Raw genomic sequence first — 25,749 nt, 5'->3', positions numbered from 1 at the left:
TAATGCAGCTTTACAACAATAATTCTCAGAGGGAAGAAAATAAGCAACTGGAGATAGAGAAAAGTGTTATCAGATCACAAGGTCCATCCCTCTCCCTCCCCGCCCCAGGAAGGACAGGATCTAGTGGGCCCCTAACAGAGGAAGCATCGTTTATTAAACTGACAGTGCTCTTGATCTTAGCCAAATGGGTTAGTGTTTTTCACTACTGTGAAGATTTAAAAAGATACCCAGGCACCGTAGTTTATGTTTGATTATTGTGGGGTTTTGTTGTTGGTTTTGTTTTTGTTTGGGCAGGCCAGGCTACACCTCTCTGCCCCACAAGCACTGCTTTGGGGTGACTCTGAAGGATAATGAGGAAATTTGAGACTGGGAGATGTACTAGGCACCAACAGGAGTGCGCAGGGGTGTGAGGGTTGCTCCCCTCACACGCTTGCTGGCTGCTAGCAGCACACAAAGAAGAGAGAGAGAGAGAAGACGTGTCCAAACAATCACTGCATGTGCACTGAGTGAGAGTCCTGGAGCCCATCTCTCTCCCCTGCCAGAGAGCCTGCTGGTCCATCCCTGTCCATGGTTTGAAAAGTCAGTACTGGAAGGGAGTTTGGATCCCCATTCCCCTTCCCTTTACCACCTCTCAGGGGTAACCAGCTCTTCCTCTTAGCCCCTTACACCAGTGAAGGGAACGCTCTCCCCCACCCAACTCCTCACAGCAGCTAGGGGACAGCCCCAGCAGTTGGGTGGTAGGAGGGGGGAGGAGAGACCTGCCCAAATCAAGAATCACGAGGCACCTATTCTGCCAGGTAGGGGAACACCTAGAGGATCATCCATGATGCCAGGGGAAGTGAGACTCACGGTGTGATGCGAGCAAGAGAGGGCAATTTCCAATGACTGGGAACCAGGAAGTTGCCAAAAGCTGCCCTATATAACAACACTATCTCATTGCCCCTTCCCTTGTCTTCCCTTCCCCATCTTCTCCCTTCCTGTTTCCTACTTTCACTTGTTGTGTCTTGTTTCCAATTGGATTGTAAGCTCTTCAGGGCAGGCTTTGCCTCTTCCTGGCCTTAGCAGAGCACTTAGAGAAACTGGGCCCCCATCCGTCTCAGGGTGAGGGGCACTACAGCAATAGAAATCACTCTAATGGAGTTGGGAGAGGACACACGTATGGACTTGTTGGATTCTCTTGGGACGAAGGAAAGGAGGACTGGAATGATGGTTTTGTTCAGAGGGAACAGCACTATTTTTACATAGGGGGTTGGAAATGTATCACAGATTTTGGTAGGATATTTTTGAGGAACTTCCTTATAAAAACTAGTCTAGCAGCACATCACGGCCAATTCCCTGATTAGGACATCGGCTCAGTTTCACCGCACCCACCCAAGCCAGCTCTTATAACACAACACAATAGAGCACATGGCACTAAGCAAAGACAGACTGGATTCATGCATCTCTTTCATGTCTTCTCTTGAATTTACTCAGACGGCCACAGCCCCAATATCCCATGCAACTCGCACTGCTGCACAAGGAGTTAACTATTGTCATGATTTCAGTCTTTTAGGATTTGACTCTCTTATTAATTATTTTGATGACACCAATATAAACCCAGAGCAACTCCAGTGAAATCACTTCAGATTTACCATAGAGTCACTGAGAACAGAACTAGGCCTGCCCTAAAATCACATTATGCAAAACTAAACCAGGGCTTTTCATAAATGGCAAAGTTGCAAACTTCACCAACAGCCAGCACACAGTCAATGTACCGCTCAAAATTTAGAGCCCTGCTTATTGTGAGTGGCAATCAGACCCCCCCTCCCTGCCAGTAAATATGGAATTTAACATCGAGTTTCACCAAAGACTTACCTGGCTGTTTGGATCTCCAAGTAAGTTACATATATGTGGCACAATCTTACTCAGTGTTAAACTCTGAGCTCCGGATCTAGGAGAAAAGAAAGTGCATGAGTATGAATTGTTGTTTGTTTGGTTTTTTAAATGTAAAACACTTGGAACCAAGTAACCCGGGTCTATGACAGGTCCTGACTTACACGTTGAGGGTTGCAATAAGGCAGAGGCAAATCCCTTCTCTCGTCCGGAAATTCTTGTGTTTGAATCCTCCCAACAGTCTATCCCACACGTACTGCAGAAGACAGAAAAGAGGGTGGAAAGGGAAGAAGAAAAATAGAGTGGGTGGGGTTTTCTTTTCCAGCCCTGGCACAATTTATCATCCCTTGGGTTTAAATATAAACTCTGTGCCCACACCCAAGAGACTAGGAGGATTTCTGGGTGGGAGCTCCAGGACGACTGTATTAATCTCAAAGGTGACTAATCTTTTGTTCTTTGTTGAGCCTTTCAGTAACTCACTGCTAGCTAACATAACACTGGTTTACCAGCACATACCCGCCAACCCCCAAGGCACAGCACTTCTGACACCTGCGACTGCCCCTCCTCTAGTGGAGCCCTGGCTAATGCTCAAACACACCCATCTCCCAGCTGTGCCCCAGCTTCATGGGACAGAGCTCTGGGCTGCGGGATAGGGAAGCACAAGCCTCAGCTAATTTCAACTGTGTCCATCACTGCCTTTCTTTCTGCCCTATCAGAAATTAGGAGAGATGGGGGGCAAGGCTCAGAAACGGGTGCTCTCCTGGACAAGCAGGTAGAGCCGGAGAGCATGTTTACATAGCACCTTTCATTTCCAAAGATCCCAAAGAATCTTTCCAAACTATACATGTGCATCACCATTGAAATGGGGTAGGTAGATTTTCAGTAACAACTGTGTGGGAAGAGGGAAAATACTGGCCAGGGGCAAACCCGTCATTTTGCAGAAAGTATCCGAGGATCATTAACATCCATGAGAACAGAAAGGTCCTGGATTACATAGTAGTAATCTGAAAGATCCACGCCCAGTAAATTATGTGGCTCTCAGTGGATCTAACTCAGAAGAGGAATAAGTCAATTTCACTCTGTTGGGATTGGAACCGAAGATTTAGAACATTAATCAACCATCCCTCCCAGATCTAACTGCAACTGGTCTGAAAATGATCCATTCTTCATAACCACCTTGGAAGATTATCCTGTGGACATGGAGACAACGGGCCAGTTAGCATGCACCCATGGGGGAAGGTGAGTTTATGGCAGGTCATAAATACAGATTCCGACATAGGTTCTTTGTGAACACACACAGTGTATTCCAAATGAGTTATTGCTATACCTGAGGATTAGTAGCTTGTTCCATAATTTTTAGCAGCAGAGCCTGATCCTGCTCCCGCACCGAGTCTTTAGCATCTCCCAGCCTGTCAAGTAAACTTGGCAACACTGGAAAAAACAAACCACCAAAGTCTATCAGAAAAAAAAGCTACAGCGTATCGCAGTTAAAATCCCCCACACACACTTCAGCAAAGCAGAGAGAATTCTGGGACATCACTAACCCACGATGTAAACTGTGTCCCCACTCACTTGTCTGCGATCTGATCCTGAGAGGCACTGAGCACCCATAATTCCCATTGATGTCAATGGGAATGGACAGCACTCAGTACGTCTCAGGACTGAGATCTTGACAGGTTTGCATTAATTAAGATGTAATCATTATGACAGCGGTACTCTGTGACAGCTAAGAAAGAAGGAAGCAGCAATGTAGTAGCATGGGACCATCCTTGTTGCGGAGGCCAGCAACTAAGGCAGGAGTACTGCAGAGGCAGAGTGGTCACGGGAATGAGAATGGAGAACACGAGGCTATTCAGGGGAGCAGTGGGGGAGAACCCAGAGATCTCTCCCCAAATAAAACACAAACAAAATGTTCACAAAACCCACAGGACACTGAGAACGCACTAGTGGCCCCCATGCTTTGCAGACAACTGTGCAAATTCTCCAGACACAGATCTGTGCTGAACCAAACAGAGCCCTCTCTTACTCAGCTGGTTAAGGTCAAATCCTCCATGGAATTTAGGCTGTGCTCCTGTGACGAGGTTTTGGTTGGAGGCTCTGCTGGCGCCGTAGAGGACGAGAGCACACACAGCAATAAAGGGACTCAGCATAGAGGCTAATCATTTAGGGCCAGAGTCTGTCACTTTTACTCATGCTATTTGAGTGGCAGAAGCTGCAAAGTACCAGTCCTGATGATGCAGCCTCTGTGGTATATGCAATGTTAACAAAACAATTCAGATTAGTGACAGTGGACCATATTTCTGCTTCTCCGTTATAGCCAAGTAACCTTCTTTAAATGAATGAGGCTGCCTGGGTGTGAGTGAGGGCAGAATTTGGCCAAATATATTTCAGATGGGCTAACGATCCCTTAGCCTTTACCTGTGCCTATCTGAGCTTTAAAGCGATCCTGTAACCGTGACACTAGTGCAGACAGGATGTCCATCCCCAGCAGAACCACCTGCAAACACACAACAACAAAGATAGCAAGTTAGCGTGCAGTCAGGCACAAGACACCAGGATAGGCAAGACTGTAGGGGTTTCTCACTGCAGAAGCAATGTTGGAATAAATATGCTCATAAAAGAGAAACAAATCTTTCACACATCGTATAAGGAGTTCCACTGCAATGTATGCCATTTGGATCTGCCCACTGCCCAGCATAGAATATGACCATAAAGAAGATTACTTTAGAGGAGCAATGAAAGGATTACTGATTTTTAAACAAACTGCAATCCACACAATCAATCATTATAATCACTTTCACAGACATGTTCTTCAATTATTTATTATATATATTTGCAATTTATTCTTTCTATTATTTTCTATGTATTGGTAATTAATTGATATTAATTATAATGTATTACTAAATAATGTATAATGCAACCAGGTTAACTGTATTTATTATCCAAGTTTAGAAAAAAATTAAACTAACAGCAATAAATAGGGACGACTAAATAGATTTTTTATTGAAAGTGAAAGTGTTTGTCAACAGTGTTACTAGGATTACAATCATGATTTTTCTTTAAAGTTTGTAGTATCCCTTTAATAAATAATTATAATAATTTTAAATACATTCAAAGATTGTGAAGCACTTTGATATCTACTGATAAAAAAGCCCTATATAAGAATTGGATAGTATTATTATTTGAAAGCACTGCATATTTTGCAATGTGCTAAATAAATGCTAATTAAGAATATCCATAATGATACCATGTATTAATATTAATAGAAAAGATACAGAAGTGCTAATTATAATTAATAATATTCTTAAGTGCTATGTATTCTTTGTTAAGCATAATAAATAAGTGGTAGGTAATAAACTATTACAATAAATACTTTGTAAACTGCTTTATGCATATTAAGTTAGCCTGGCAAAATACTCCCTCCCCAGCCCCCTTACCACCAGTAAAATATCAGCAGATTGGTGGTTTGGACCATTTGTGTCTATTTTTATTAACATCACATTAACATCATCCTGGTAAAGGGCGGGTGATCTTTCATACAAAATTAGTAAAGCTGTGCAAATTTTAGATTATTATTTATTATTACTATCCTCAGTTCCATCAATGTGTGCATAAATATCTATCAGCCCAAAGGAAAATGCAAAAAAGGATGCATTTGACCACTTCTTCCTTTCCATTTAACGGCACAAACTTTGCTGTGAGACTGTTCATTCACTCTAGGGAAGGTTCGCCAGCAACGTATGCAAATATACACGCTAGGTGGCGCAGTGCATTATGGGTACGGTCGTGACTGTCGGCCAAAAGAGTATTAAAACGGCGCTAACTGACATAAAAATGAAAGACCGAGACACTGTATCGTGCTGGACTGCGTCCCTGATTGAAACCAAGAGTGAAAAAGGCAGGCTCAAAATACGCCGTCGCCACAACCGAACTAGACATCCAGAGTCCCTCCCCGCATTCCCATTAGGCATTTTTACTAACCGTCCTTATCTTGGGGTTGCGCTACTGTTCAATGAACGTATAGTGAGAACAGTACTGCTAACACCGACACAACACATAAGCGCCCGCTGAGGCTTTTGCTTTAATGTGGTGCAATTTTTGGAACCTACTAATTGGTGCAACCTTATAATCCGTTGTAAAAACAGGTTAATATTTAATGGGGCTTGTGTAGTGTAAATCCATTGTTTTCGCTCTGTTGTATTTTCGCCACTTTATCCGGGATCAATATACTCTTTAGATTTCTCTCCCCCATATTTAGGTACCTTCCAAAATTAAACGTAGGGGAGGGGGCAAATATGCATCGGGAAAGCGCCTTCCCGTTTCTCTATACAGAACAAGTAGTTCGAAGAATAGCCACTAGATGGCGTAAGGATCTGTGCTAAACTCTTTGATCATTTTAAGCTCAAGACCGAAGTGTATCTACTTCACTTACTTCCTTTAACTAGGGCTTGAAAATATGCCCCTAGCAAATCATCATAACAGTAATCAGCAATAATTGCTCCTCTCCTCCTAAGCAACATACACACTGAGGGCTCAGTTTATCTATTCAGTGTTGCCAAAAAACCCAACAGTTCTGCAAGATTGAGTTAAGATTGTTAGGAATGTTTAATTAGACTTACATTTGTTATAAAGCTTCCTTAAAATTTCTCTTTGCAAGTCTTTCCCTGCAGATTTCCTATTCCAGGGCAATACCTTAAATTACCCACAGTACTATGCGGCCTAAGCATGTTGCCAATTATAAAGCCCAGATACATTTGCTTATAAAATGTGACAGAGTTTACTAAACAAATCTGAACAGTATTCCAATTTAATATGGAAACTCTTCCTCAACCTAGAGGGCAAAAAGTTTCCCATAAGATACAGGTACTACGAGGATGATCAAAGAAAAGAGATGGCTGTGCTGTGATAATGAAGTCATGTCATCATTACATCATCATGTGTTACTACCCACTTGGGAATGAAGGAGCAAGGTGAGGTGGGTGGGGTGCTTGTTTTTTAAATACACTACCTAGTCCAGTGTTTTGCAAATTTCTGTACAGAAGAACTACCCAGGCTCCATGTCTCCCGCCTGTGTTTTTCACTCTGTTTCTAATTTTATTCCAAACATGGATCTAGGCAAGTTATCATGCAAAGAACTATGAGCAATAAGAAATATAAATTTGCACATTTGGGGGCTCAGTAAAAATTAACTTTATTACAAAGTCTATTATACTATGGTGTATGCTAATAAAAACCTCCATACATTTAATCATTCAATCACCATCCTTCATACAGTGTTTTTTTCATTTTCTTTGGCAACTACTGGCGCTTATGCTGTTGTTGCAATTGCTTAGTATACAAAGATTCGGTGATGAAACGCTCTTAATGAGTATGCTTACTCGTAGAGACACCCATGATTAAGTAAAAGAAACTGGAGTAGCCATTTCAGTAATATGTGAAGGATGCATATCCAGTTTAAACTGAAACACTGATGTGAAATGAGATTAAAAAAAAACAACAATTTCTGGAGAGTTGGAATGGAAAAAGCACAGGTGCTGCTAGTTTAGTAAATAATCTTTTGTAACTTCCAGCTAATCAGTGTTCTAAAGCATCTGGTTAAGTTTTTTTCCACCAGTTCATAGAAGATCAGGGTTGGAAGGGACCTCAGAAGATCATCTAATCCAACCCCCTGCTCAAAGCAGGACCAATCCCCAGACAGATTTTTACCCCAGTTCCCTAAATGGCCCCCTCAAGGATTGAACTCACAACCCTGGGTTTAGCAGGCCTAATGCTCAAACCACTGAGCTATCCCTCCCCACAAGGGGACACAGTCAAATACTTTATAAAGTGTGCTTTTTAACTCTGCATACTGTGCTACATGCTGGCAGGAGGACCTTAGAAGAAAAGGTTTTAGAGCAGTAGGAATCCTTGTGGCACCTTAGAGACTAACAAATTTATTTGGGCATAAGCTTTTGTGGGCTATAACCCACTTCATCAGATGCATGGTGGGTTCTAGCCCACAAAAGCTTATGCCCAAATACATGTGTTAGTCTCTAACGTGCCACAAGGATTCCTCATTGTTTTTTTAGGAAGTAAAGGGTCTTTGCCTCATTTGGTCCTTTTCTCTACGTCAAAGAATTTGCCCCTGTATTGGCTTGTTTTCACATCCATAGTTGTGCACCAGGGACTGGGCTCTGTACCACTGAAGCAACTGGGAGTTTGACCACTGACTTCAAAGGGAGTTGGATCAGGCCCTACTGTTACAGCGTAGGTCCTACATAAAAAGCAACCCCGGGGTCCAGAAACTGTCTTACTAACTGAGGGCTTGTCTATACACAGATGCTAAAACAGCACCACTGCGGCATAGACCCTTGCTACAGGGACGGAAGGAGGTCTACAATCACTCTAGTTAATCCGCCCACCTTGAGAGGCAGTAGCTAGGTTGATAGAAGGATTCATCCATCAACCTAGCTGTGTCTTTACCAGGGCTTAGGTCAACTTAACAACATTTCACAGTGGTGTGAATTTTTCACATCTTCCAAAAGTGACGAAACTAGGTCAATCTAAATGTTAGGTACAGACCAGGCCTGAGTGGTAGAATATTCTTGTTTAAGTAACCCAACAAGATATTTAGACCCTGGATAATATTCAGAGTCACTCACATCTGGGACATACGTTACATGACAGCATCTCTTGCTAAAAGGAACAGAGTGCTTGCTGTGTGCCACTATCTGCAGAACACTCAGCACTACACCAGCTCCAATGGCAGGTCATGTTCCTAAGGGAGTAAGGCACCAATCTCATCCCACTTTAATTGCCTTGCAACATGCGTGGGAAAGTGAGAGGGACAAGAGTGGGACTTATCCAGTGTAAATATAAAATCAACAATTAACCTCCCCTCCAGCACCTAGGATCAGACAATGGAAGAGCACATAAGCCTCCTAAGACTTTTACTTATCTGTATTTCTAATCATAATTTAAAATTAGCCTTAGACCCAAACCACCACTATCATTACAGTGCTATTTAAAAATCTGTAGTGACAATGACCCAGTGCTATTGCCTGCCACTCCGGAGATCAGGATTTGATTACCACACCTGATCTTTCACCCAACTCCCAAAGCTGCTAGAGGCTGCGGGGGCAGAAAAGTCAGCATATTACACCCTGCAGGTAGGGAGTCCCACTGGACCTGCTCAAGATCTGACTATCAAGGGTTTGAAAAGCCATCCTTGGCTGAGAAGATGCTGATTGCAATGGGTAAGATCTTGACTATAGGCCCCACCCAGCCTTCTTTAAGCCTCATCATGTCACCACTCTGTGCCTCAGTTTCCCCATCTGTAAAATGGGACTAATGATACTTTCTTCCTTCATGAAGCCCTTTGGGATATATTGATGAAAAGTGCTATATAAGACCTAAGTAGTATTAATATTATTGCCATCTGTCATGGGGTTTTAGCCACTGCTGGAGCTGCACCAGTACAATCCCCTAATGTAGACATAGTTTGCTCTAGTGCAATGCAACTTGCATTGGTGTAGGTTACCCCAGTTTACCTGTGACATCACTGCAAGCTTTGTCTGAACCAGGAATGAATAAAGAACACTGAACTGTGTCCTATGTGAGAAACTGATGTGAATGGAGCCTGGCACATGGGGCAAGGGGACGCTGGAAGGTTTGGCAACTGAAACGAGTGGCAAGGAGATGATCTTCCGGCCTGTACTATTTCTATCTGGCTATGAATTTCTATTGCGTCCCTCCTCCCTGTGGAATCTAGGCACCACATACGTGAATTAGTAAATCAAATTTTGATGTAGAGAAGGCACAGTTCTCTGCCTAGTACTTCTGAAGAATTACATTGGGGACTGAAGTCTAAAGGAATGACTCCCAGCAATGAACTAGCCTTTTTTACTGAAAGACGGCCTGGTCAAAGAGACATGCTGCTCTGAAAGTGGCAAGATATAACCTTATTGTGATCTCCAGTGGCACGGAGTTCCACAGCCCTGCACAAAAAACACATTGCCATTGGCTTTCGCTCTCAGGTTAGCTGTATTGATCCTCTAGAGAGAGTCAGAGAGAGGGAAGCAATCCATATCCAACCCATCAAGAGCTCTGAAGGACCTTGGATTCAGGGCAAATAGTCAATTCGGAGCTAGTGCAGATCTCCATAGACACATAAGCCCATCCATTTATCTTGCTTGCTTGGCAGATGCTTGTGTGGTGGCTGCTGGGATTCCACAAACGTATCAATACTCAATTCGTGCACTTGCCATCTGCTGGGGCCTTTTTTTTTTTTAAACAGTATCAGCTGTAGCAGCTAATTGCTGACAGCGGACTCTCCTCCTCTGCCTTGCTCTCCAACTGCTCACTCTCCAGGCGTCCTAGGCTCCTGTCAGTTACCAGAGTTTAATATTCCCCCTTCCCAATGCTGAAAGGGAAGTCACACCTCATGCTTTTACAAGCTGTCAAAAAAATGCCTTCAAAGGACTTTACAAAATGGCTGCCCTTTAATATTTGGGTGCTGCTGAAAAGCCTGGAGGCAGCCCTGTGTAGTGGAGATGACACGTAGGCTACCATCACTCCAGCATGACTGCAAGCGTTTACCAGGTGTAGCAGAAACGGTCAATAAGTTCCAGCGTGACTAAAAGGAAGATGCTTTGAGACAAAGAACAGGGGGAGGAGCAGCACAGTGTAGAGGATTCAGAGTCAGGAGACCTGGGTTCTGTTCCTCGCTCTATCACCAGTCTACTGTGCGACTCTGGGAATTCTCCGTGCCTCGGTTTCCCTATTTGTAAAATTGGGATAATGATGTTGAACTTCTTACATAGGAGGCTTCGAGATCTGCAAGTGGAAAGTGCTATACAAGAGCAAAGAATTATTAGGAAAAGGTTTTGTGCCTTCCAGAATTCAGCTGGCTAAGTGAGTAAGGTATTAACAAACACAAAATAATAATTACTGTAGTATTCTCTGATAGATGGCAGGATAGGAGTGCAAAGTAGTGACCTCCTTTGGAAAGTGCTTTGAAATCTACAAACGAAAAGTATTACACAAGCGCTAGGCGACATTATCATCAGTCCACAAACTGTAAGCATCACACCTTTGAGGAAAAAAGTATTATCCTCATTTTACAGAGGAGGAAACTGAGGCACAGAGTGCTTATGGCCCACATCTTCAAATAGTCACTAACTTTGGGGGCCTCCCTTTTTGAGTACCCAATCTGCTGCATCTCTGGCCTAGTTTTCAGAGCCAAGGAGCATCCCCTAATGGTGTAAGTTGGGCTCCCAAAAATCTAAAGGCACCCAAAATTAGAGGACACTTGAAAACTTACGTCTGAGGCCTGGTCTACACACAATGTTTGTATTGCTATAACTGTTTGTTAAGGGTGGGATTTTCCCCCATTATAGTTATACTAGTAAAACGATCTAGCGTGGGCAGTTTTACTGGTATAAACGTGACTGATACCAGTATACCCACATGCGTCTGACGAAGTGGGTATTCACCCACGAAAGCTTACGCTCCAATACGTCTGTTAGTCTATAAGATGCCACAGGACTCTTTGTCGCTTGATACCAGTATAGTGATCCCCTTTCCTATATGGGAATAGCTGCATCAGCATAAAGCACCTTTATACCAGTATAACTGCATCGACACTGGCGGGATCATATCGCTTAACCTATACCCGTAGAGTTAAAGTAGTAGAATGTTCTAATGTAGACAAGCCATAAACTACTTGGAGCAAGTCACCGATCAAATCAACGGCTGAGTGAGGAAAAGCAGACAGAAAATGCCCAGTCTCCCTCTCTAATCACTGGACATCCTCCATTTTGGCTTAAGCATCCAGTATGGTACAGAAACGGCCTTCAAGTGTTACTATACAATAGTAACATCAATTTTAGCGGCTGATCCATTGATTTGTCACTCAACAGAGATCATTCTCACCAGCAGCAACAGGGTTACAGCGGTGGCAGCTTTTCCCTTCGAACGCTCCGCCGAGGCGTACATTTTTCTGTTCTAAGAAGCTGACAAGGATCCAGCCATCTGCTCTGGATTTGGAGAAGTGCAAAAAAATAAATAAATAAAAATCACAGCAGTTGAAACTTTTCAGCTGCCTTTCTGCACATAGCTAAAATTAAGCTGATTCGAGTCATTCCATCCAGAGCAAGAAATTCCACTACGGAACGCTGGGAGGACACTTTCTTGGCTGCAGAGCAGTGGACTAAGGAGGCGATTAAAAGGCACCAACAAACTGTTAGCGTGTATCAGCAGGATCCGCACGGACCCTTAGTGTGTGGCAGGCTAGTGCAGGACAGAGTCGCAACCCAGCTCACCACAAAGTAAATGTTTGTGTAGACAAACCCTAGGAATGAATGTCTGCCTACCACTCTAAAAAGTCACATAAGACCGGGGGCTTCCAAACCAGTTTGTGATCCCGACCTAGGAGACCATACAAGTCTAGGATCCTGCCTACACTATGGGAAGCACTGGTACTGCAGGATCTCATCCTGGCACACTAAACAATTCAGACTGGCAGCGCCCGGTGGACAGGATTGAACGGTGTTTTAACCGTTCTCCCCTACATACTCCATATCCCAGGCTCCACCACTTTGTTTTGTCCAAACTGCCTTTCTTCTTCTGGCAACATCTACAAAGATCCCAAATTCTCCTCCCCCCACACCAGCTCCCTTTTATCTTCTCCGGAAACCCCAGCAAAGACCAGCATGCATTGCAGCATACCTTACTCCAGTTAATGGGGACTGACTGGTGCTCCTTGCAGACCCATCCGTGCTGCTCCTTCAGTCAGAGGGGAAAGATAGTGGGGCACAGTGATTTTCAGGAGTCTGTCCAGATTTGGTCCCAAACTATCCCTGCTACTTTCAGCTTCCCTTCCCGTTCTCACCATTTTTTTTTCCTGCTTCTCCATCTTTCCCATCCCTCACATTTATTCCTCTCGCTTCTGCATGAGAATCACACCTCTGGTCCTCCCCATTAAGGCAGATCAACAGACTATAGAGTGCCAACGGCGCTAACAGGAAGTGATGTTACTGTGATTCCACCCCTCAGTTTCGCTTCCTGCGGCAAGGGCTTTCCAGGCAGCCCAGCACAGGAGCAATTCCCAACAGCTGCTCTGGGGGTAAGGACAGGGAGGAGAGACACCAACAACCAGCTCATTTCCCATCTTCCCCTCCCTCACCACCCACCCGCCCCAAGCTCACGGTTTTCTTGGCCATTCTCAAGCCAATCACTGCTTTGATACAAATGGGAAGTGGAGCCTACAAGTTAGGGGCTGTCCCCCTGCTCCAAAGTTCATGGGACCACTCCACATCCCACCTGTAAGAGAGTCTCCAATTTTCCCCGCCCGTCACAGTGATGTGGCAAACAGTGCGATGGTGCCAAGGGACAAAGCACTGAGGCCGATGATTTTGTCTGGTAGGAGCCCCAGGAACAGGTGCTGTGACCCTGTGACGAGATAACTAAATCAACACGTTTAAATGAATCACACAAGCCCCTTTAAAAAAAAAAATCAAAAGTTGATGTGGAAAACTCCCCCTTTCATTTATCGATCCAGTGGGAGCGAGATTTATTCCACAGCTTTACGTTATTCACTGGGAGCTGAGGCAAATCCCAGAAAGACAATGTGGAGAATTTGTTTAAATGTTGGCAGTTTAAAACAGATAAAAAGGGTAGCTAGAGTCAGTCCCCTGCAGGAATATATTCTGGGAACTGCCATAAGGCGCACAAGGAGACCTGGCTCAGACAGAATGTATTATATGAGCACAGTGAAAACTGAGCAGTCTGCTGTCATAATACACGAGCAAGAGACTCAATGGAATTAAAGGGCAGGAAGTTGAGAAAAGCACAAGGAAATGCAGCTGAGAGTGAACCTACAGACTTCACTGCCATTGAAGGTCTAGCAAAAATACAGGGACTAGACTTTTAAGAGGACTGGATAGGTTTATGAGCATGGACGTGTGTACAAAAACCAGAGATGATGATCTGTGAAATTAAGATACATGCTTTGGGGCATAAACGGATTTCCTCGGGAGCCAGGAAGGATGGTCCAGTGCTTAGGGCACTAGCCTAGGACTTGGGAGTCAATTCCTGGGCTCAGGTCCCTGCTCTGCCACAGTCTCCCTGGGTGACCTTAGCCAAGACATTTAGTCTCTCTGGGCCTGTATCCCACCAAAAAATAGGAATAAAAGCATATAAGGACCAGAGAGAGAGAATCTCCCACCCACTCTACCCTGGCCACTTCCGGGAGCGGCGTGGGGACTGGCCATGGCATGCAGGCAGCCTGCCTGCCTGAGCACTGCTCCGCCGCTGGTCGGGACTCAGGGGCAGGCTGTCAGATATCTGTCCTGCATTTTGGGGGCCGCATACCACCACATAGTTTGTTTCATGATAAATCCACTCCTGCCTAGATCACCTTGTTACAGTGGGTGCGGCATTACACCCAGTTATCCCGTCCATGCCTGCAGGACACTGTCACTCCAGGTTAGTGTGGGAGTCGTGTTTGCCTTCCCTGCGCAGAAACAGACTGTAACAAGCGATTGGGACCGATGGGCTGATCTGACAGAGCCATTTCGGGGGGTTGAAACTCAGACAGTAAGGTAAGCACAAATCTTTAAAACAATTTACCAGAAGACGGCCAGAGCTGGTAACTCAACTCCTTACCTCATGAAAACACTGCGGCAGTGGGGCTGCAGGCCCACATCTTAGAATTGCCCCGGGAACTCTGTCCCCCCCATGTCACTGCAGAATGGTATGACCCCATGGCTTCAATAAAATGAATATGAACTTAACTTTCAACCTCAGCTGTCCATATTCCTTCCACAGACACAGCCCAGATTTGTGATCTGATCGCTGGACTAGAATCCAGGAATACCTGGATTCTAATCCTGGCCCTCACCAACTCCCTCTGCAGCCATGAGGGGGAAAAATCTCTTAAAATTCTGACTCCGTTTCTGCAACACTATGAGGGAGATAATGCTCACCTACCTCCAGAGGTGTTGCAAGAAATTTCTGGAAGAGGGAAAACACTAGAGAGAGCTGAGCATTCAGAGATGCATGTTGATTATATGCATAATGGATTAATCATTTAGGTGATTTGATGCTAAATAATAATACATTACTTAGCCCTGCTATGGCATCTTGTATCTAAGGCTCTCAAAATATTTTACAAACATGAATTAAGCTTCACAACATGTCTGAGGCACCCCAGCATGATCCACAATACACTAACGGGGAAACTGAGGCACAGAGAGGCTAACTGACTTGCCCACAATCACAGAGAGTATGGACAACTGAGGTCCCCCAACACACAGTCCCATTTTAACCACAAAACCAATGCTTCCTTCCACAGTGACTCATCTAGTGATTGATGGAGGCTGATCAATTGTAACTGACATATTCCTCTTCCATGGTCTTCCCTGCTTGCATTATCAGGCAGAAGGACTTTTATAATGAGATAAGACAACAGGGCAGAATCTATATAATAAGATTCCAGGATTGTCACTCTCAAGCCCAGAGTGTCTTACGGAGGCAGTGTGAAGTGATGGATACAGCCACAAGCACGGCTGAGAGCGCTTTTCGTTCAGAATATATTCAGGTTCAATTGTCGCTGGGTTTTACGGTTTATTACCATCCAATTTTTAAGTTCTTCGCTACTTTGACCTTACAACTTACATGCATGACTGTCGCTGTACAGCACACGGGTGTATCTGTGCCATGCCAAGCACCTTAGACCCCTGTGCTATCAGAGGTGACTCAACTTCCACTCTAATGTGTATGCAACAACCTCATTGACTGTATGAGGGAAGCGGCACAGATCGTAGATTACTTGGCTCAAGTGTCACTCATGCAACAGCATGAGCTTTGAGCTGCTAGCTCACATCCAAGGAACTCCAGCAGGATAGTCCCATTTCTATCCGCAGACGGAAGCCAAGTGGGGCTGGTAACGTTTCTTCCCAAACGGGTAAGCCTCCTGCTCCTTAAGGTTGAGCAGGAAAAGGATCCGTTTAATATGCCCTCCCCTTGCCCTATACCCCCTTAAGACGCTTCGTGTCTGCCAGTGAAGGAAGCATGAGTTAGGGATAGCTCAGTGGTTTGAACCCCACAAAGTGGCTTCCTGCACTGCACCATACTGTAAACCTCTCTCAACCACAGATCACAGTTTCATTTTATTTTTAGCCTTTTTATTTTTTTTTTTTTAACAGTAGATTCCCTGATGCAATGGGGCATCTTTCTCACTTGCCCTGGAGAACAGCTGTCCTTATCTTGGGGCTGCGACACTGTTTACTTAGAACTATTCTCCTGAGACTGCAGCTCCCTATGTTTCTCAAATGCAGCCACCGTGGCCACATGTAGCCACCAGGAGCTTTTCGTGAAGCCACGGCCTCCTGGGCAGTGATTGTGAGGGTGGTGGGGAGCAGCGGACTCTTGCAGGGGTATCCCCTGCTGAAGCCCCAACAGTGTAGGACCGGTGGCCAGCTTGAGTTCCCCACCTTGCTGGGGCTTGGGCTTCAGCCCTGGGGTGGTGACGGCAGGCTCTGGCCATGCAGCGGCAGGCTCCATCCCCCAGCCACAAGTCTTCAGGCTCTGGCTAGGGGCTCACCTCCTGCACGTCGCCCCTGACCCCGCTGCCTCCCATCTATCCCCCCATCGCCCCTACCCAACTCCCCATCCAGGGCTTAATTTGTCCCCCAGCTTGCCAGAGCGGAGTAAACAGCCTCTCAGCTAGCTAGCAAATCTGCTGTGAAAAGTGATATTAACAAATATACAAATGTTACTTTTCACAGTAGCAGATTTACTAGCTAGCAAGTCTTGAAAAAAGCAACCAGAAAAGCAAAACATGCAAAGCCCCTTATTTGTGTTTCTATTCTGTTCAGGTCCAGTAAAGAATAGAGACAACTGTACATTATTTTTAACCACTGAGTCTGCAAAAAAACCCTATGTAAATAAATCGCAATGATTTGGACATGTTTATGTGCATATATTTATTTGTTTTTCCTAAAGCTAATTAGTATTTTAGGAAAAATTGTCAGAGCGGCCACCAGCAAGAGTTGGTGGCCACACTCTGAGGCCACCCAAAAAATTTGTTGTGAGAACCCTTCCCACCAGGCAAGCGCAGATAAGCCTGACAAAGGGGAAGGGATCTCGGGTAAGTGTTTGCATGCATTTTTCCTTACAAGGTTTCAATTTAAAGATGGCGCCCAGCCCACCCCCAAGTTAACAAGACAAAGGTATTGACCTTTTATTGTTTTGCTCGTATGAGAAGAGGTAGAGGCTACAACAAACAGAGGCAGAGTTGGCATCTAGTTTTCATTCCCCTGCTGGGGTAGGTGTGGGGGGCGCACGTGGAACACTGCACAGTGATGTCCCTGTTATCCCTTTGATGCACTTCTATGGAGGCACTCTGCAATCCACTCGTGAAGGTTCCTAGGGATGGCCTCCTTACTTCTTCCTCCAGGGTACCACACCACTCTGCGACAAGTTTGGTGGCACCTTGCAGTAAATAGGTTAGTGGCATACAGGCCCAGGCAGGTTCTGGGCACCAGTCGCAGCGGTGTTCTCTGTGCACCAGACTACATGGGTCTACTCCTGGGGGAACTCTGCATCATTGCGCAGTTGGGCTCTGGGGATTAGGGGGTGCGCGTGTCTGAGCTGGGGGTGGCCCTGCAGCTGGGCTCTGGGGATTAGGGGGTGCAGGTACCTGGGCTGGGGGGGCCCGCGGCCGGGATCTGGGCTGGGGTGGGGGCCTGCGGCTGGACTCTGGGGACTAGGGGGTGTGGGTGTTTGGCTCACCTGCTGGGCTCTGAGGGGGAGGGAGCAAAGAAGCAGGGGTTTCTTTAACACTCTACTCCTGGAGGAATTTTTTTGGCCTTGGCTACACTTGCAGCTGTACAGCGCTGTGAGGTAAACCTGTCTTCGTACAGCTGAGTAGGGAAAAGTGCTGCAGTCTGTCCACACTGACAGCTGCCAGCGCAGTGGTGTGGCCACACTTGCAACATCTGCAGCTGTGTTGGGAGCGGTGCATTATGGGCAGCTATCCCAGCATTCATGTGGCTGCAATGTGCTTTTCAAAACGGGGGGGTGGTGGTGGATTGTGACAGGGAGTGTGGGGGGGAGAGAGAGTGCTTTTGGGAGCATGTCAGCTCTCTATTTTGCAAGTTCCGAACTCCCGGCCCCCTGCTCATTCATTTACTCACTCAAAGCAAGCTGCAATTTGTTTGCTTTTCTCTGTGGTACGAGCTTTGAAACCAGCACTTCCGCATTCCTGCAACCGGTCACAACAATGGAGAGGATTGGCCACTTGACAAGGTGATTAGTACAGCACTGCAAGCGTTTACACTCACACAGTTGTAGCCACTCCGCTGCAGCTGTTATTCCTCTTGGAGATGTGGAGTACCTGCAGCGGTGTACCCAGGGAGATACAGCGCTGTAAGTGCCCTGCCAGTGTGGATGGGGAGTGAGTTACAGCGCTGGGGGAGGCTTTACAGCGCTGTAACTTGCAAGTGTAGCCAAGGCCTTTGTGTCTGTATTGTTACAGACATAGTTACCAATAGATAGCTTGAAATAAATTCCCAAAATAATTGAAACTAGTATGATTATAGTGTTATTTTGACAAATAAAATATGCAGAATTTTGCAGAATTTAAAATATTGTGTGCAGAATTTTTAATTTTTTGACACACCATTTTTAATTTTGTGGTGCAGAATTCCCCAGGAGTAATGGGTGCATGCAAATGGACATATATGTTTACTTTCGTTCTAATTTTAAGTTTTTACCCTGTTACACAAATTTATATAACTTAACATTGCCTGTGGTTTTTTGGCACATTGATTTTTCTGCACTGTTTTCTCCCCACTCAATCAAGGTCTATTTTCGGAGAATCAAATCCTCTTTATTAGTTCACCACAAATATTGCAGAATGCACTGCAGTAGTCAATGCAAACACTCCTTGTCAATGCACACCAAGCACCATGTAATTCATAGCTTCAGGAAAACACACACTCAACATTTATAAATGTACAGCAAGCACTACCCAAATTTGTAGAAGCACCCAAAGCTCCAGGCCCAGAGAGCACAGCAGCACAGAACCTAACGGTCAGCCACAGTAAAGTGCTCTTTCAAAGTCTCCCTCAACCCCATAGCTCCACATTGGGCTCTTGTAATGGCCCTTGTGCCTGGCTCTTCAAACTCAGCAGACAGCTGGTCCACCCCCTTTGCCTCACGGTTATTATGCAGGACACAGCAGGCAGCTATGGCCACTGGGATATTTTTCTCACTGAGATCCAATCCCTTCAACCTACAAAAGCACATTCAACAGTTATTCTGCATCTGCTGAGCTGATAGCAGAATCTTTCCGTGGTGCTATCCAGAAGGCTGGCTCGATGAGCCAGGGGAGCAAAGGGTAGGCTGGGTCCCCCAGAATCACTATTGATATTTCAACATTGCCAATAGTAATCCACCAGTTGGGAAAGAATATCCTTGCTTGCAGCTTTCTGAACACTCCTGTGTTCTTAAGGATGTGTGTGTCAGGCACCTCTCTTGACCACCCCACATCAATACTGGTGAAGCATCCATGGTCATCCACCAATGCTTGCATAAATACTGAAAATTGGCCCTTTCTGTTGATGTGCTCTGTGGCAAGGTGGGCTGGTGCCAAAATTGGGATACACTTACTGTCTATTGCCTCACCACAGTTCAGGAACCCCGTTGGTGCAGATCCATCCACCAGGCCCTGCACAATGCTGAGAGTCATAGTCCTGAGTAGCAGGAGACGATTAACGGCTGTGCACGCTTCCATGATCATGGCCCCCCAGTGGCTGTTCCAACTCCAAAATGATTTCCCACTGACACGTAGCAACCAGCATTGCAAATTTCCACAGTGTAATTGCCATGTGCTTCTCCACTGAACATCTATTATGGAACAGCAAGGAGAAGCTTAGAATGAAAGAAAAAGGTAGGAGTGTCCTGTTTTGCTCTTTATGGGAAAGCTTAAGGTCCTTCATATGGCAATGAAATTTACCAATAAAACAGATTACTAGATTAGTCACTCAGCATTAACAACATGGTTGTATGTGAAGGGGTAAATAACACTTCCCTATTCATTTACTTCACACCTTTCATGATTGCATAGACGTTTAATAGAGACACTTTCCCACTAGTCCGAAGGGACTTTTGGTATTGGGATGTATGAGAAAAGCGAATCATCATCATAATCATCCAAGCAAGATGAGCGCTCTTAGAGTCTGATTTTCAATGGGAGTGGGGAGGGCAAAGCAACTTTGAAAATCAGGCCCTACGTACTGAAATGCTTTCAAGGATTAAGCGAACATCTAAACATCAAGCACGGATTGTGGCCTAGTGGATAATAACTTGCTTTTCCACCAACGATCCCAAGGGGCTTTACATGTGTAAGAGAAGGACTGTGTGAGCTGTGAGAGTTTGAATATTCACATATCTTGCCTTACCTGCTCACTTCCACACTTGCAAATGTCCAGCTTTTGCGAGTTTTAAATTTAATGTTCCTAAATATAAATGCACATGGGCACCAGCAAGATTAACACCAACCTTAGGTTTTGTTTTGGAGGGGTTTTTGTTTTTGTTTTGGGGAGGGGGATTTCGGAACTTAGGAATGTCACAATATCTTCAACTTCCCCGCCATCTCTCCTGCAACGTTGAACTGAAGGAGCTCTGCTTTGCAGAGCCAGATCTGCAGCTCTTTACCTAATCGTCTTCATTATGTCTGTGAAGCACACAGCACAATGGGGCCCTCCTACCTTGTTAAAGAACTCCGTTGCTGATGGGGAGAAGGAATTTAGAATCAGCTCACTCTCTCCCAGGGATAACAGGAGCAAAACACAGCAAAAAGTAAACTTATTTTGGTTACTAAGTCAGTAGCTAGGAGTCTGAATACACAGGAGGAGCAGAGCTGTTGAGAACAAAAATGCTACAGAACATGAAACAGCTTCACATGTGGTTCTGGCAATTCAATAGCTGAATCATCCCCTTTAAGGGCCTGATCTAAAGCCCACTGAAGGCAATATAAGTTTTTCCATTTACTTCAATAGGCTGTGGATCAGGCACTAAGGCAGTATTGAATGTGCACCCCAGCATGCTGTCAGGGGTGTGCTGCCAGAGGTGGAATTTTTCAAATCAGATAGTAAGAGAGTGGATAGAAGTAAATGGCTGGTTCCCCGAGGGGTCTGTACTAGGACCTGTGCTTTTCAACAGATTCATAAATGATCTGGAAAAGGGGGTAAACAATGAGGTGGCAAAGTTTGCAAATGACACAAAATGACTCAAGCTAGTTAAGTCCAAAGCAGACCGCAAAGAGTTACAAAGGGATCTCACAAAACTGGGTGACTGGGCAACAAAACAGCAGTGGAAATTCAATGTTGATAAATGCAAAGTAATACATGTTGGAAAACATAATCCCAACTAAACATACAAAATGATGGAGACTAAATGAGCTGTTACCACTCAAGAAAGAGATCTTGGAGTCATTGTGGAAAGTTCTCTGAAAACATCTGCTCAATGTGCAGTGGCAGTCAAAAAAGTGAACAGGATGTTGGAAGCCATTAGGGAAGGGATAGATAAGAAGACAGAAAATATCATAATGCCACTATATATATATATCCATGGTACGCCCACACTTTGAATACTGCATATAGTCCTGGTTGCCCCATCTCAAACAAAATATATTAGAATTGGAAAAGGTACAGAAAAAGGCAACAAAAATGACTAAGGGTATATGGAACAGCTTCCATATGAGGAAAGATAAAAACACAGGGACTTTTCAACTTGCCTGGCTGGCTCCCAGTCTGTGGCCTTGATACAGGGGCCGAGTAGGTGCTGGGGCTATGGAGAAGTGGCCCAGGGCAAGCAGGTAGCAGCGGAGGGGAAGGAAAGGCAGTGAGCGGCTGCCAGCTACAGGGACCCTGGGTTGGGGCCCAGAGTAGCAGGTGGGCCTGGCCCCTCCCCCTTTGTTTAAATAAAGAACTCCAGTCTGCAGAGCTGTCAAACAGGCCACTTGCAAGTGCACCACATTCGCATGAAAAAGCATCACAGAAAATAAATGCCTGAAGGGAAGCAAATAGGGTTCCCTATCTTGCACTGGAAGGGAGGACAGCATTTTCCTGGAGCAATAGCACACATATTGTCTGAGTGGCTGCATCAAAAGAGGAAAAACAACTGGAAAATTATAGGGATAAACTGCAGAAATCTTGGCCCTTTCATCCATTTCTAATCAAATGTTTAAATGATCAACCAAATAGCTCCAATCAACGCTCTAGTGTCTCGCCAATACTGAACAAACAGACGGGAAACCTCTTTGGGGACCCCCCACAACTTTAGAACAACGGGAGAATTCTCATGAACTAACACAAACGAGCAATAAACATAGCATTTAAAAAGACATTAGTTCTTGATTCATGATTTTTATTGGACTCTAAAAGACAGAAGTATATCAGATATGAACAAAAGTTGGAGCTATAAGAGAAACTTCTGCTGAATCACAGATCCATTGGAACTGTGTATTATAGCACAAATACTGGGGAAACGTACAATAAACGGTCGGAACAGAAACAAAACATGCCATTTGATTCATGGATGCTTCTCCTGGAGATCCCTGCTAAAAAGGATCATCCTTCATACATAGGAAGTTTTCCGCATATTCTTTTTTCCTAATATGGTTTTGTGTTCAACCTAGCATTGGAAATCAGAAATGGTCCCACCAGCCCATGACTGGATTTCAAGAGTTTTACAGTGCCATCCCTAATGAAGAACTGGCTTATAGACTGAGAAACAGCACGACTCCTGATTGTTTTGAAATCCGGGTCTAGATACAATGGTATCAAACAGACTCTTCCTCTCTTTCCCTCAAGCCCCAATCCTACAATCTGATCCATGCAGGTAGGCCTGGGCCAATCCCTATTGACTTCAATGGAACTCCACATGGGAATCAGGGATGTACCACATAGATCAGACTGTAAGATCAGGGCTTGTATTTGCCAATTTCAATCCCTGCTAGATGCGGCAGGGATAACGGACGTTCCACATACCTTCATTTCAATAAAGAAATGGAGTTTTTTAACATTAAGGATGTGACAGCACCTGATGAAAGTAAAAAGTTCAAAGTTATACACAGTCTTGCTCTAATTACAAGTTTCTCTCCCTCTCTGTCAGTTTGTGACAATGAATCAATGATAATGTTATTCAAGAGGGAGGTTTGAGGGTTGTTGGTTTTTTTTTTTTGCTTGTAAGTCTTTTACAAGCCATGGCGTGCACACTATTTCACAGGACTAGGAGAGATTCAGTTTCATTGTTAGCAAACGTCAGAGACTATGAGACAGGGAGGAGACAACATTTAGGATCAGAGTAGTTAAGAGGTGGAACGGACTCCTGGGAACAGTGAAAAGGCAGGATATAAATCCCTGATGCCATTCTTCAGGGTATACATTAAATCACTGCCTTTAATCCGTAATGAACAGTTGCAAGGAAACCAGATAACCCACCTCACGAACAGCCAAAAGAAAACAATGCTCAGACCTTGGGCAAGTCCCCTCTGGACCTTCATTTTTTCCCTTCCATAAAATGGGGCTAACAACACTGTCCTACCTTCCAAGGATGTGGCAAGGCCAAACACTAACGTTTCTAGGGTGCTTTCAGATCCTCAGCTGTAGAACTGCAGAATATTATTTACTATTGAAAACCTGTCAAGGCAAAGTCTAATAATGTTGTCTATGTCTTGGGAAGAGGTACCTGAACTAGCCCAAAACATTTCTGTTATCTGCAGTGTTGGGACAATCCCAGCACCCCTTCAAAGGATTACAATAAGTTGCATGTACATAATTTTTCCCCTTTTTTCAAACATATTCAAGCCAGAGAAGGTGGAACTATACTTCTGTAAAAATATCAAATGACTACAAAGCAACACAGTAGGGGTATGTCTGTATTATTTATTTGGAAACTGTTGATTCTTTTAACAGGTTCTTTGAAGATTGCCACCACCTCTTTCTTTTGTTTTAATAGAGTTCAAGGTTTGCCCTTCCTGACTTTCATCAGCTGAAAGTAAAAGTTCAGACTTTGAGCATCATTAGGCGTCAGCAGTCATCATGCACTTCTAGCTTTCGATGATTTCCTCCAGACCTTTAAAATTGCTTCAATTGCATTAAGAAAAACAAACAATTCCATCATCACAGATTTTTACCCATTGAGCTATTTCAGTCTACTGGGTACATCATATGCTCTTTAAAGAACTGCCTGATTATGGGCTGGCCTTCCAGATGCCTTTGTGCCCTCTTGGATGAAATGACTCATTAATAACTCATGAGCATGGATACTGTGTTTATAGTTTATGTGCCAGATAAATGGGGCTAGAAGTCAGGAAACAGGTGCATCAACTTTTTCTCCCCTTACTTTAATTATTGTTAATTTGTGGTTATTATTTGTTTCCCACAACACGCACAACATGCTAGGCAACACACAAACATAAGGGCAGGCAGTGCCGTCCCTGCTCCAAGGAGCTTACATTCACTGTAAAGTATTTGCCCACAGATTGCTAAGTGATACTTACCATCACACCACTTGGCACAGGATACACGGCACAGACATTCAATGTCCCGGAGAGGGACATGGAAAAGTACTCTGCCTTTTTGTAGGGGGGGAAACTGAGGCAGAGAGGTGAAGCGGTTTGTTGAAGGCCACAGTGCCTGGCCTTGGTCACTGTAGCACTGACTAGACCTGTTCATTCAACCCCACTGCACATGCAGGATGGACTCTCTCCAGTGCAGGGAGGTTCAGAGTTAAAAAATTTTATTAAGGTTAACATTAAAATGATGTACTAAACAGGTTAAAGAAAAAGTGTCTGTACATCTGGGTATAGAGCTTAGATTATCCAAAAGTACAAAGTTTGATTTACAAGTCACAATAACTAGATCTTAGCCAGGATCATGGAGATGTAGGTGGTGAGCAACCAAAGGGAGATGGAAAAGGTGATAACTGGGCATAATCAGTAAATCACAACCAAAAAGCAGCTGATAAATAACAATATTTTGTACTTTTGAGATCTTCTGGAATGTACTACAGAACATTTTACACAATGTCCATGCAGGGAAACTGAGGCATGGCTGGCTTGTCCAAGGTTCTATGGGAAGCCTGCTGCAGGACCAGGAATAGAACCCCAGTCTCCCAATCCCAAGACTTAACCACAAGACCATTCTTCACCCCCAGACCTGAGCTTCATTGTTGTTTGTTTTTTTTGTCTCCCCCCCCCCCCCCCCCTTAGGTCCTTCTGCATTAAGGAGAGGAAAGAGGCAGGACAACTGTACCTGGATGCCCGTCCATGAGTAAGGTGTGGTCTGGGGTCCTGGCATTTCCTTTGGTAGATAACAGGATGACCCTGTTTCTCTGCCATGACACACAAGACTTCCTGTTTTCAAGGCTTTACTCCTGGCAGGATAGTGGCTCTGCTCAGCCCATCTGCCAGCATGCTCTTTTCCCTGCCACACGCTGTGCCTTTCTGGAGATTAGGAGACTTTCTGCCCATGACAACATTCTTTAGGCTTCATCCCACACATCCCCCATTTCTCAGTTGTCAATGACCTGCCATGGATTGTCAGAACACACATCCTTTCCCTCAGGCCCTGAGCAGAACAAAGGAGTGTATGGAAATAACTATCGGGTTAGCCCTATAAGTGTAGTGACTTCGTCAGGAGTCTCTCTGTCTCTTTAGCCAATGACTTCCAGTGAGATGGAGGCACAGATGTAGTACCTACCTACCACCAGATCTACCTGCAGGATTGTTCCCCACCGGGCAAATTGCCCCTTCAGGCACTGTATCAGCTTGCCTGAGACAGAATTCTGCATCCGTATCCCAGTAACCAAAGTTTCTCAGGCACT

General features: G+C 44.7%; 1 protein-coding gene and 1 non-coding gene across 29 annotated transcripts in view; one reads left to right on the top strand and one right to left on the bottom strand.

Moving 5' to 3' along the window:
* The window catches only part of CLASP1 (cytoplasmic linker associated protein 1), a 265,300-nt gene that overhangs the window by 188,674 nt on the left and 50,877 nt on the right, over positions 1-25,749 (bottom strand). For all 28 annotated transcript variants that reach the window (XM_054043824.1, XM_054043807.1, XM_054043805.1 and 25 more), the window contains exons 3-6: positions 4,291-4,369; positions 3,200-3,303; positions 2,037-2,128; positions 1,855-1,930 (exon numbers count right to left, since the gene is read on the bottom strand). In XM_054043824.1, the coding sequence (XP_053899799.1) occupies positions 1,855-1,930; positions 2,037-2,128; positions 3,200-3,303; positions 4,291-4,369 (351 nt within the window). The remainder of the gene's footprint in view (positions 1-1,854; positions 1,931-2,036; positions 2,129-3,199; positions 3,304-4,290; positions 4,370-25,749) is intronic.
* On the top strand, positions 5,852-5,978 carry LOC128845822 (U4atac minor spliceosomal RNA). Its single transcript, XR_008446735.1, has one exon. It is a non-coding gene; the product is annotated as a U4atac minor spliceosomal RNA (small nuclear RNA).

Source organism: Malaclemys terrapin, chromosome 11 (assembly GCF_027887155.1).
Source record: "Malaclemys terrapin pileata isolate rMalTer1 chromosome 11, rMalTer1.hap1, whole genome shotgun sequence".
NCBI classification, from domain to species: domain Eukaryota; kingdom Metazoa; phylum Chordata; order Testudines; family Emydidae; genus Malaclemys; species Malaclemys terrapin.
This window is presented reverse-complemented; position numbering and strand designations above follow the sequence as displayed.